The 12,847-nt window shown below is 40.0% G+C and overlaps 1 protein-coding gene across 1 annotated transcript in view; it reads right to left on the bottom strand.

Annotated features, from left to right (window-relative positions):
* Nucleotides 1-12,847, bottom strand: part of LOC126271938 (cilia- and flagella-associated protein 251-like) — a 681,069-nt gene that overhangs the window by 490,045 nt on the left and 178,177 nt on the right. Inside the window, exon 7 of the mRNA XM_049974362.1 lies at nucleotides 11,980-12,097. Coding sequence (XP_049830319.1) covers nucleotides 11,980-12,097 — 118 coding nt within the window. The remainder of the gene's footprint in view (nucleotides 1-11,979; nucleotides 12,098-12,847) is intronic.

Below are 12,847 nucleotides of genomic sequence, written 5' to 3'. Positions count from 1 at the left end.
TAAGACTCCTTACCAATCTCATGACCAGCACAGGGGCATGGTGCAGAGCATGCATTTCCATCTGCAGTGATCACAAACCATATTAAGAACAACTTTTTAATGCCCAGGGGACCATTATGTATCACTGTGACTTCTGGTAATTATAGTTGAATAAAAGTATCATTTCTATTGGCCTCTTTGTGTATATATTTCAACTGCTTTCTGTACTATACTGTAGCAGTTCTTTCTATGTAGAGTCCAAGTTTCATTAAGCTACATAACTTGGCAGTGACACATCACATGAAAGTTACTTTCATCCTTAGGTTTGCACACCAATGTAAAAGAAGTGTTGGCACCAGTTAGGACGAAGCATAGCACTCCCTTGTATAATGTAGGCCAACATGGGTCTGAATGAACTGTGAAAATTTAACTTGGTATAGCAGCAGAGAGAACTGAGAGGCCTGAATTCTTCCAAGAGAGGAAGAATGTAAGGATTTGAGCCCAACACAAGAGACGTTCCTGCAGGTGGCTACTTACTGTATAGTGATGGTATGACAGTGTGCCATGGTGCCTGCTTAAGTACTGCAACCCACCCTTTTGCTCAGTGACCAGCCTGTTACCATTTTGGCACATGCCATATGTGAGATTTACAGCAGCTACTTCCTCTTTGGCTTGTATTAGCACTGGCCACCCAACCATGCTAATCACTGAACTACCGAGTTGTCCAGTCAGCATCCACTGTTGTGTTGACTTCCACCTAGAAGCCCATACCACATCCCCATCATCCTGACAAGACCACATGACAGTGAACAGCTGCAGCATTGAGGGGTTGTGTGTCGAACTGAGGCTCTCCCAGCCACTAAGCCACTGGGTGCCCACCAGAACCAAATGCTACCAGCTAGCCAACTTCACCTATGGCCAAGACAAGCCATGCCTCCTTGCACTGCAGCTGATTCAGCACCATCAACAGCCTGAATATACAGATTTTGCGAGATCACTGCATTCCTGTGGTGAGCTAGGCATAGTGACAGCCAGGCTGCATCACCACAATGCTTCATGCACCGAAGACCAAGAGAAAGATGCCTGCTGCTCCAGCACCTGCCTGACATGGGCACAGCCTCCAATAAACACTACTGGTATATGAGTAATGGCTATACTATTGGCAACAACCCACAATCCTCTACCAGTGAACATCCACCCCAATTCCTATGCAGAAAAGAAATGAATGATACACACAGATTAGAACTATGATTGTGATAAGAGACTACTGAATAAAAGAGGAAGAGAAAGAAAGAGAGCTTGGGCAGAAGTGGCAAAGAAACAGGTAACAAAGGTAAGCAGTGGAGTCATGTGCTATAGACTTCGTTAGAATTTCCACATGATATACCTGTTATATTGCAGAAATTTAATTAGTTATTGCTTCAGACCAACAAAACTGGGTTACATCTACAAAAAGGTGCTGTGCAGAAGAGATGTGAACAGATAGGCTACTTAAGAGGCTCAACTTGGACCTGCTTGAGGCAACAGCTGTCCATTTCAGTTCTTACTGCTTGGTAATACATGTCTCATTTTGCAATGTATGGATCTAGAATGTGCATTTGCATGTGTGCACCTCACATCCAAGATCCACCTTAAACAAAATGACACCGATGGCATTTTCACCTGTTTTTCCCACAAAGTAGCAACAATGATGAGATACAGATACCAGAAGCAAGATCAGGTTTAAACTTGAAGGTGTAAAGAGCACTGAAAAGCAAAATTCCTATGAGAAGTGCATGTATGTAATTTCAGGTAAGAAACTATTCACTTCGTGATTCATTTCTGGCAATTAGTCATTGAAGAGTACCAAGCCGGCAATATGCAATGCCTGCTCTAATGGTAAGTGGTAACAAAACTGCCATACTTAGGTCTTATTATTCTCAGTTCTCACGATTAAAGAGAATTTTAATTAAAAGTAGTGTTCTGGTTAACATATCCATATGGATTATTTGGTCAGAGATTGTCTATTCAGTTTTACTTATGAAAGTATATAGATTAATCATTCCTGAATCACATCTCACAATGAGGCTAACAAGTATCACTTCAGTTATGATAATTCAAGTTGTCTAGTGTAATAAAACTGCTTGTGGTGAGATAAATTAACTAACTGATCTTGGATCATATGAAATGTCCGATTCCAAACTGAGGAATCAAAACCCTGAAATCCACTACAGCACAGCTATATGAAAATCTATAAATATCAATATATATAAACACTTAATGTAATTACAATGATAATTATTGACTTTTTAAAAAGATAAGCAATTATTTGTATTTTATTTATAAATGTATGTTCAAAAGATGATTTTGCACAAATAGGTCAATACATGATAGTACTTTCTTTGATACATGCTGTTGGAGGTAATTATTAATACAAATTGTAAGTACAAGGATGGACTACAAGTTATGTGTGTTACGTCAGGATCTTGGATGATATTGATTTTTGTGGTGAACTGAAATGACTGAAAATATAAGTATTAAACACAAGGAAGTCCACCAGTGTTCATATTATGTAATTATAGCAGGTGACACTAACATTAATTTTCTGTGCAATAGTCCTTCCACTGGGAAATTTAAGAGGATGCTTTCTTCCTCAAATATGACGCTTCTTCAGCTGGCACCTACTCATCACACAACTACCAGTCACACTTTCATTGATATATTCGCAACGAAATCTCCGAACAGAATAATCCGCACCTCTCAAATATCTGCGCCTGGCATGTCTGCCCATGACATATTCACTAGAATGTCCTAGAAAGAAACAAAAACTGTCTACACACCGAGACCTCAAATGCATAAATTTGCCTGAACTCGAAACTGAGGCACAAGAAATAGTTTGGGGGCTGACCTCTACTCCCCTCATGGACATAAACGACAAACTCCAGGATTTCACTAACAAAATTACTCAACTGTATGACAAATATGCTCCAATAAAGACCAGAAAAGTAAAGAGGCAACCTGCACCCTGGCTGACTGATGAACTAAAACAGCTCATGAATCTCAGAGATGCTGCACATCGAGCATACAAGATACACCCTACACCTGAAAATCATGCTGTATACAAGCAGAAACAAAACAAAGTCAGTCAAGCAGTGAGAAACGCTAAGCTCAGACATGCCCGTACATTAGCTGACAATAGATGTAGACCAGCTATCCTGTGGAAAAATCTTCGTAGTCTCGGTTTAGGCAAAATAAAAGTTGCAGAAAATCACATGGTCCCAGCTGAAGAACTAAACCAATTCTTCACGTCACCTACAACCAAAATTGTACCGGGGGGGGGGGGGGGGGGGGAAAGGAAAGAAAGAAAGAAAGAAAGAAAGAAAGAAAGAAAGAAAGAAAGAAGAATCATTGATTACTTCATGGGGCTGAACGACTGTAGCAAAGAAAAATTCTATCTACAGCACGTCACTTGCAGTACTGTCAAGAAAGCCATAATGCGGATTAGATCAGCATCTACTGGACATGATGGTATCACTATCCAGATGGTAAAACTTATTATAGACCAACTACTGCCTTCTATAACAGACATTTTCAACGATTCATTAATCACAAGTGTTTTCCCTGAGGCCTGGAAACTGGGACAAATTAAGCCACTGCCTAAAAAGGACATAGCCACAGCACCCTCTGACTACCGCCCCATCTGCCTTCTTCTTGCACTATCAAAGGCCTTAGAATATATAGTTCATGACCAGCTCACCATCTACCTCACTACTAACAACCTACTAGACGAATACCAATCATGTTTCCGTAAACATCAAAGCACAACATCTGCTCTGATAAAGTTGACAGATGACCTGAAACTTGCCATGGACAGACATGAAGCGACTATCATTTGCTTCTTAGATTTCAGCAAAGCATTTGATACTGTCGACTTCGACATCTTACTGGCCAAACTTAGCGGTCTAAATTTCTCACCAAGTGGAGTGCAATGGTTTTACTCATACATGACGTCTCGTCAGCAACACATCCTATCTGGGAATATAAAATAACAATGGCGGCAGGTAGTGTCAGGCATTCCCCAAGGCTCAGTATTAGGTCCTATACTCTTCTCTCTGTATGTCAACGATGTGTCATCGGTTATGACCTATTGCAAATACCATATGTATGCTGATGACCTTCAGTTGTATCTAAGTGCGAAACCAAGCAATCTCAAGAAAGCTATTGAAAATTTCAATACTGACCTCGATGCACTGTCAAAATGGGCACAGGACATAGATCTAAAACTAAACCCATCTAAAACCCAAGCGGTACTTGTTGGTTACTCTAAGCTCATTAGCCCAAAACATCGGGAATCCTTAGCACCTCTTATCCTAAATGGAACAAATATTAACTTCCCTCCCTAAGCAAAGAGTTTGGGAGTAATAATAGATGAAAATCTAAATTGGACAGAGCACGTAACTGCAGTGTGCAAAAAAGCATCAGCATCCCTTCATGTGCTACAAAAATATAAAAAACTCTTCCCTTTCGATCTGAAAAAGAAATTAGTACAAACGCTTATACTCCCAATCATTGGCTACAGCGATATTATCCTACAAGGCCTCTCTCAGGAAAATTCCCGACGTCTAGAACTGGTCATGAATGACTGCGTCCGATATATCTGTGACGTTCGACTTTTTGATCACATTTCACCAGCAAATGCAAAATTGTCCTGGCTGCGTGCAGACAAACACAGAGATTTCCATACACTCTGTCTCATCTACTGCCTTATAAATGTAAACTGTCCCTCATATCTCTCCTCGTCCCTAACGCTCATGTCGGAACAACATGACAGAAACACACGTTCCCATTATAATAAAATCCTCTCCATTCCACTGCATCGCTCAGTCACCTTCTCCAAGTCCTTTACAGTAGCAGGAACCCGACTCTGGAATAACCTCCCTCGTTATGTTAGAGAAATTAAAAACATGTCCAGCTTCAAAAAACAGTTAATGATGTATCTACTTAAGCAACAGTAATGGCTTCCTCTGTACATGAATGCACTTCACCTCATTACTTCCCTCTTTCCCCCTCCTTAAATCTCCAGTCCCCAAAACACGCTAAACTAGTAAACATCTACTTTACACACCAAGATATTATGTACATCTGCACAAACCTTCATTACTATTGCCAATCCTTCTCATGTTTGTTATTATTATTTGATTTTTTTTACTGTTATTATTATTGCTTATTATTGCTTTTATCATAATCTGTATGTATAGCACCTGTTGTAAAAATACTGCCACATTTACTTTATTAGGTCTTAGTCACTACTCTTTATTCATATTGTCACTAGAGTAAGCTAATATTCTCATTTAAACTATGGTCATGATGTAACTCTGATGTGTGAAATGCTGCATGTGTGGAACACTGGTCCAATGTAAGAGAGGGCCTGATGGCTCTAATCTGATCAGGTTAAATAAATAAATAAATAGAATAAACCCAAACATTCTCTAGACCAGTATAAAAAGATATACATTAGAATGGACTAAAAGCGTTCAACTTACAACAAAGAAGAAGAATAAAAGATGAGTATTATGAAAACCATTTATTCAGATTCTACTGTTGCTATCTCTCTCTGCAGTGTGTCACTACCTCAGCATGCCAAGTGCTGTAAAAATGTGAACCAGCTGCCCAAATTAGTAACTTACTAATATGGTGGCATCATCCAGGATTTTCTGAAAGTGAAATGCGAGTAATGTACTGGGTTATTTCTCTTGTTCCAGATTAAATATGTATATACTGTGAAAATTTTATATGGACAAGCAGCCAAGTATGAGCAACAATTACAAAACAGCAACAATAACAGCAAAAGGAGCTCACACTCATGAAGTAAAAAAGGATGAAAAATAAAGAGTGAGGTGTACGATTAACAGCATTGATGTCTGACAACAAAGTTAAGTACTAGAAACATTTTCTTCATTTTTCTCTTCTTTTCTTCTAATAATGAAGTGTTCATTGATAATCAGTGCAATGACAGTCATTGAACAGGAATCTGAAATAGTGGGGTAATTCAGACATGGAGGAGTTAAGCAGTGCTGTGAAACAAGAACAAGAAAGCCTTAGTGATGAACCAAAAGAACAGAAAAAAGAGACTGGTGATTCATATGCATTATTAAAATAATACCATAATAATGACATAAGTACCAGGTTACTTGTTAATAAAAATGGGTAATCAACAGTTTAAAGATAATGAGGACCAGTTTGCAAGAATTAATGAGCAAACTGAAAATCATAAACAAGAAAGAAAGAACTAGTTCACAGAATTTGGCCATTCTATAGTAGCATGAACATTGGGGTAATGACCAATGAAATGCGCTCCCACTACTGAATCAGGGTCTAGACCTGAGCAAGAAGTGGGAACTGTAACTGAGAAGTTGGACCAGATCAAGGTTAAAGCCTTGTCAACAGAAACAAAAGGAAGAAAAAGAATGGCTTCTCAAACAAAAGTGGAGGGAATTAAGAGGACTTGAGCCCAAGACCCACAAGATGGGGATGCACAGACCCCCACAACGTTGAAGACAGGTAACAAGAGGATAAGGGAGGATTGTATTACTCCCTCCTCTCAGGATAAGCGAGTCCAGAAAAAGCTGAGGCAAGAGATGGGGAAACAGACTTGTAGTTCTGCAGTCTCAGTTTTTAGGATGGCAGTTATCCAAGAAAGCTACCCACTGGTAAGCATCACCTTGCAGCAGGAGGAGCTCGTGCAGATGGCCCTCTCTGAAAAGATTCAGGTGGGGGGACACTGGGACAGGACCCAATTTCTGTCCTTCATTTTTGTCTGTGAGGGGGTGCATATGGTGAAGTGGCTCAAGGACAAGGTGCCCATGATACCCCTGTGGGAGGACATTAAGCTGCTGGTCAAGATGACAGCTGACCTTCTTAAGATCACAAAGGTATCAATATGGGTACCAAAGATCCATAAGGATGTCTCTCCAAAGACCTTGTTCAAGAAAATAGGGGTCCAAACCCAAACGTCTCGACAGAGGATTGGAGGGTAATCAACCAGAAGGTTGTACTGGAAGAAAGAACCCTGGTGTTGGAGGTTGGAGAGAAGTCCCTGAAGGTGATGCGAGAGCAAGACCTGAAATTGTTTTTAGGGGTCTGGCAGGTCACCATCAGGTTAATCAAAGATCTCAAAAGCAATAATGGCAGCAATATGGAGGCTTCAGGTGCTGCAGATTAATCTGCAGCACAGTAGAGTTACTTGTTTGACTTCTCAGAAGTCTCAAAGTAATAAGCAGGAGTAATGGACCATTGTGTAGAGTTGAAAGCATCAGGGCTTGTCTGACGTTGGATTTATGTTAGATCGCAGCTCACCTTAAATCCATTATTAACTTTGTATTTGTTCATTTGATGTTGATTAATTCAATGTGCCAAGCACTTTAGCTGGAAGCATATTTGATTAGGTTTTCAGTTGTAAAATGTATTGGTAGGAGAGCTGGATGCTTCTGGTAACTGCTGTGCTGGGAATGGTGGGACAGCACCTTCACACTGCAGAGACAGTGGACAAAGCAGCAATAAATAGCCTGATGCAATAGTCTTTAAATACTGAGATCTCAAATTATTTTCCAACTGTTTGGCACACTTGTAAACTTTAGACACAAGAAGGACTGATAGTCATAAAAAAACCAATGGATTCCACTTCGCAAGATGAGGTCAAAGGAATAAAATGTTTTACTACAGCCAGCTATCAGGTTCATCACCTACAAACTTTGCCCAATTTCAGAAATCCACCAGGAGCTCCAGTCTCAGCTCAAATTCTTAGGCCCATCCCAGAATCTCTCCCTGGAGTCCATCTCTCTCCTCACCCCTACCACTCAGTCCACCCCTACCTTCTACAAGCTTCCTAAAGTCCATAAACCCAACCACCAATGATGCCTTATTGTAGCTGGTTACTGTGCTCCCACCGAGAGAATCTCTGCTCTCTCAGACCACCTTCAGCCTATTACCTGCAACCTACTCTCCAATATAAAAGACACCACCATTTCCTCCAACAACTCTCCACAGATCCTGTTCATTTATCACATGGTGAACTGCTCATCACTATTGCTGCCTCCTACCTTTACACTAACATCCCTAGTGCCCATAGCCTTATTGTTATTGAACACTACCTTTCCCGATGTCTGACAGATACCAAGTGTACAACCTCTGACCCAGTCACCACAACTAATTATATCCTCACCCAAATTACTTTTCCTTTGAAGGCATCACCTACAGACAAATCCAGGGTATGGCTATGGGCACCTTCATGGCACCATCATATGCCAACCTATTCATGGGCCAGAATCCAAACTCTTTACCTAGTTCAGATATATTGATGAGACCTTATGATCTGGGTGGATGGTGAGGACACCCTATCCACATTCCTCCAGGACCTCAAAAGCATCTCCTCCATTTGCTTCGCCTGGCCTCAACACCATCTCATTTATTTGCTTTACCTGGTCCACTTCAACCTATCAAGCTCGTTTCCTCTTGTCGACCTCTGCCTAAAAGATGGTTACATCAGTACCTCCATCAATATCAGAACTACAGCCACCAGCAATACCTCCACTTCAACAGCTGCCATGCATTTCATACCAAGAAATCCCTACTACACAGCTGAGCCACCTGTGGGCATTGAACATGTAGTGATGAGCTGTCACTATTGACATATACCAAAGGTTTCACTGAAGCCTTCACAGACCCTAATTACCCTCCCAGCCTTGAACAAAAACAAATCACCAATGCCTTATGTCTCCAGACATCCACCACCTCTGAAAGTCCCACCATCCGGCCCCAGAGGAGCATCCCCCTCATGAACCTGTAACACCCAAGACCAGAGCAACTGAAGCTCATTCTCTGAATGGGCTTTGACTACCTCTCATCGTGCCATGAAACCAGGATTGTCCTACCCACTATTCTTCTCACCCCTCCCACAGTGGTATTCCACTGCCAACTGAAGGCCCATCCCTACACAACCATGCTCCCAACCCCTTGCCTGAGGGCTCATATCCCTGTAATAGACCTACCTCATAACATTTTTCATTTCAATGACTGCTTTACAGCCTGTGCCACATGGATCCTTCCTATCAAAACCAGATTTTCAGAAATGCTCAGGAGAGAACTCTCCCTACAATACATTCCTCATTCCCATAACCCTCCTGGCCTCAGCCTTTGTTAGGCACTGTCCTTACCCACCTAGTCCCTTTCCTGTTTCCATTCCACCACTAGACAGTCCTCTATTCCACCAACACACCCACAGTCTTTTTAATTCTTTCCTTTTCTACTGTCACCCCCAGCCCTCTCTCTAACCTCCTGACTGCACCGCACTTAGCTGCTCTACTCTCTCCCCACGTCATCCCTGAACACTCCCACAAACAACACTTTACTGTGCCCCACCCCTCATGCCTTCAACCCTCCCTCTCACTGCCCCAGACTCCTCTTTACCCCTCGAAATGGTTGCTTCTCCCCCTAACAGATGTTGCTTGCAGTCTGACCTCAGCAGCCACAGACTGTCGTTATGTGTGTGAGTTGCTTTTGCGCGTGTGTGTGTGTACATCGTCTATTTCTGATGAAGGTCTTCTTCCCTAAAGCTTACTTGCTGACAGTCTTCTGTTGTGCCTATCTGCAACTCAGCCTCTCTGGTATATGGTGAGTAGCAACTTCTCTAATTAACATACACCTGCTTCCTAGTCAGCAAAATACCAAAATTTAATGCTGCTTGCAAGCTAAAGAGATGTTCGTTGTGTCACCCTGCCAATCAGTCAGAGAATATTTCCTGACAAACTTTTATATGCAATAACAACAGTCATCTATAGAACTAAGCACATGGACATATTAATGATTTCACACAATATTTAGTGAGCTGAAATTTGTTACTAACTATTCATTTGAGTTTGGAGTAACAGAGACTCACAAATACAGTACTAGAAGAAAAAACCATCTGCACTTCAACTCAGTGAACATAGCTTGAGCACATAAAAGGGTGGAAATTTGAATCTATAAACACTTTGGTATTAAAATCCATTGAGAAGAAATAAAAACTTTGAGGTTTGCCGATGACATAGTAATTCTGTCAGAGACAGCAAAGGACTTGGAAGAGCAGTTGAACGGAATGGACAGTGTCTTGAAAGGAGGGTATAAGATGAACACCAACAAAAGCAAAACGAGGATAATGGAATGTAGTCGGATTAAATCGGGTGATGCTGAGGGAATTAGATTAGGCAATGAGACACTTAAAGTAGTAAAGGAGTTTTGCTATTTGGGGAGCAAAATAACTGATGGTGGTCGAAATAGAGAGGATATAAAATGTAGACTGGCAATGGTAAGGAAAGCGTTTCTGAAGAAGATAAATTTGTTAACATCAAGTATTGATTTAAGTGTCAAGAAGTCGTTTCTGAAAGTATTTGTATGGAATGTAACCATGTATGGAAGTGATACATGGACGATAAAAAGTTCAGACACGAAGAGAATAGAAGCTTTCGAAATGTGGTGCTACAGAAGAATGCTGAAGATTAGATGGGTAGATCACATAACTAATGAGGGGGTATTGAACAGAATTGGGGAGAAGAGGAGTCTGTGGCCCAACTTGACAAGAAGAAGGGATCGGTTGGTAGGGCATGTTCTGAGGCATCAAGGGATCACCAATTTGGTACTGGAGGGCATAGTGGAGGGTAAAAATCGTAGAGAGAGACTAAGAGATGAATACACTAAGCAGGTTCAGAAGGATGTAGGCTGCAGTATGTACTGGAAGATGAAGAGGCTTGCACAGGATAGAGTATCATGGAGAGCTGCATCAAGCCAGTCTCAGGATTGAAGACCACAACAACAACAAACACTTTGTAAATTAAATGTTTAGTAGACAGTAAAACAATTTTTTGAATTGCACTTTAAAGGTGTTTCTCAATAACTAACTAATTGGAAGAACTCTTATTCCTTATAATAGTCAGTGAAAACATTAGCATTCTCTTAAGTAAAAGAATTTCTCATATAATTAAAGTAATAGAAAAAAATGAGAACAACAACAGCAGGTCATGATGAAATATTTGAATTTTATAATAAATATTACAGTTTGTACTGGTATTCTGGCATTGACATTCAAGCAACTTTAATACCCATCCAATGAAACTACAACACACATAATTTTTTGTGACAAGTTCAGTTGTTGCAACCATTACATATTTATTCAGAAAAATATTTTTTCATTCTTTGTGTTCATGTGTTTAAATCCTAGGTTGAATTTTAAACAATATAGTGCTACATTTAAGTTTTTTATAAACAACAAATCTCAAATTTATAATACCATGTTCAATATTATTTTTACAAACAAAACCTGAAAAAAGTGTGTATTCCTTTTTTGTTTTCGAACTGTTGCGATGGAAGGAAAACACATGTTGACTAACAAAATCCAGTACAAATGTATCAATTTTTATGCTGCTGTGACACATAAAGTTAATGACTCTCCTTTCTAGCAATTCCCTTCTATTTTGTTTCTTACAGCGATGGAATATTTTCTTTATCTCATTCTCATTCTAGAGATTCAATGACAGTTTCATTGAGATATAATTGTGTCACTGAAAGATATATTCAGTTTCAAAGAAGGGCTCTCAGTATGGGAGTGTGGCAATAATGGCACAGCAAACTCCTTATAAAAGTAGAACTCTAGTGTTTGCCTTAAGTCATTCAAACTGATTAGGAAATAATTCTACAGTAGCTGATGTCAAATCCTATCACTGACATTAAGTTACAGGTGAGCATGTTAAGAATACACCTCTTGCATAATATTGTTTTCAGTGCAACAAAGTATTTTCTGCAGCACCTAAAATGAAGTGTTTTGATGTTTCCTTACAGTAACTGCTATCCTGAAACAATATCTCAGTTCGACACTTTGATATGCAAGATTAGAAACTTTTATAATGCATGTAACCACTAGAATGTCCATATATCCTATTTTTGTTCTAAATTTCATTCACTTCTTGTAGTGTTTATAGTTGGAAAAATTACCTTTGGTGGTAGCAGTGATAGCCAGTCTTGTTTTAGGTAAGTACACAGACTCCACAAGATGCCCTCTTTGCTTGAATGGTGGCATTGTGGGTGTATGTTGTTTCAATATGTTGCCATCCTGCAGCATTGAAGACCATAAGCATTTCAAACATGTTGTACATCAGTTACAAAATTAATACATTGGTGACCACTAAAATTGTAACGCCAGGAAGGATAGAAAATATCAAAATTTTGTTCATCACATAAAGACAGGACAGTCAGAAGAATAAATGACAAAATTTGTAGGTAATTTTTCGCTATACATGGTGGGAAACATAATCCACAGATCTTCCACAACTGATGGCAACAACAGCACTAAGCTGGCTGGGTATCAAGTCATGCTCAGCTTGGATGATGTATGCAGACATGTCTATAGCTACATACATTCTGCATAATGCACCATGTGGTCTGTGGTGGACCACTCCTAGTCATTTTTTCCCATTCCACTCACAAATAGACAGAGTGAAAAAAGTGTATCTTTGTATGAGTCCTAACCTCTCTAATGTTATCTTCATGGTTATTACACAAAATGTACACTGGTGGCAGTAGAATCATTTTGCAGTCAGTCTCAAGTGCTGCTTCTCCAAATTTTCTAACTAGTGCTCCTTCAGAAGAACATCGTCTTCTCACCAGTGATTCCCATTTGAATTACCAAAGCATCTCCATAATACTTTCATGTTGTTTGAAGCTAATGGTAAAAAATATTTCCAAGTTGCTTTAGCTCTGTGGCATAGTTGATTAACTGTAATGACACAAGAGGTAATATGCCAGTCTCTTAGAACTCCATGACCAGATATTCTCAATGGCTCTGAGAACATGTTGACCAGGG

Source organism: Schistocerca gregaria, chromosome 1 (genome assembly GCF_023897955.1).
Source record: "Schistocerca gregaria isolate iqSchGreg1 chromosome 1, iqSchGreg1.2, whole genome shotgun sequence".
In the NCBI taxonomy this organism is placed as follows: domain Eukaryota; kingdom Metazoa; phylum Arthropoda; class Insecta; order Orthoptera; family Acrididae; genus Schistocerca; species Schistocerca gregaria.
This window is presented reverse-complemented; position numbering and strand designations above follow the sequence as displayed.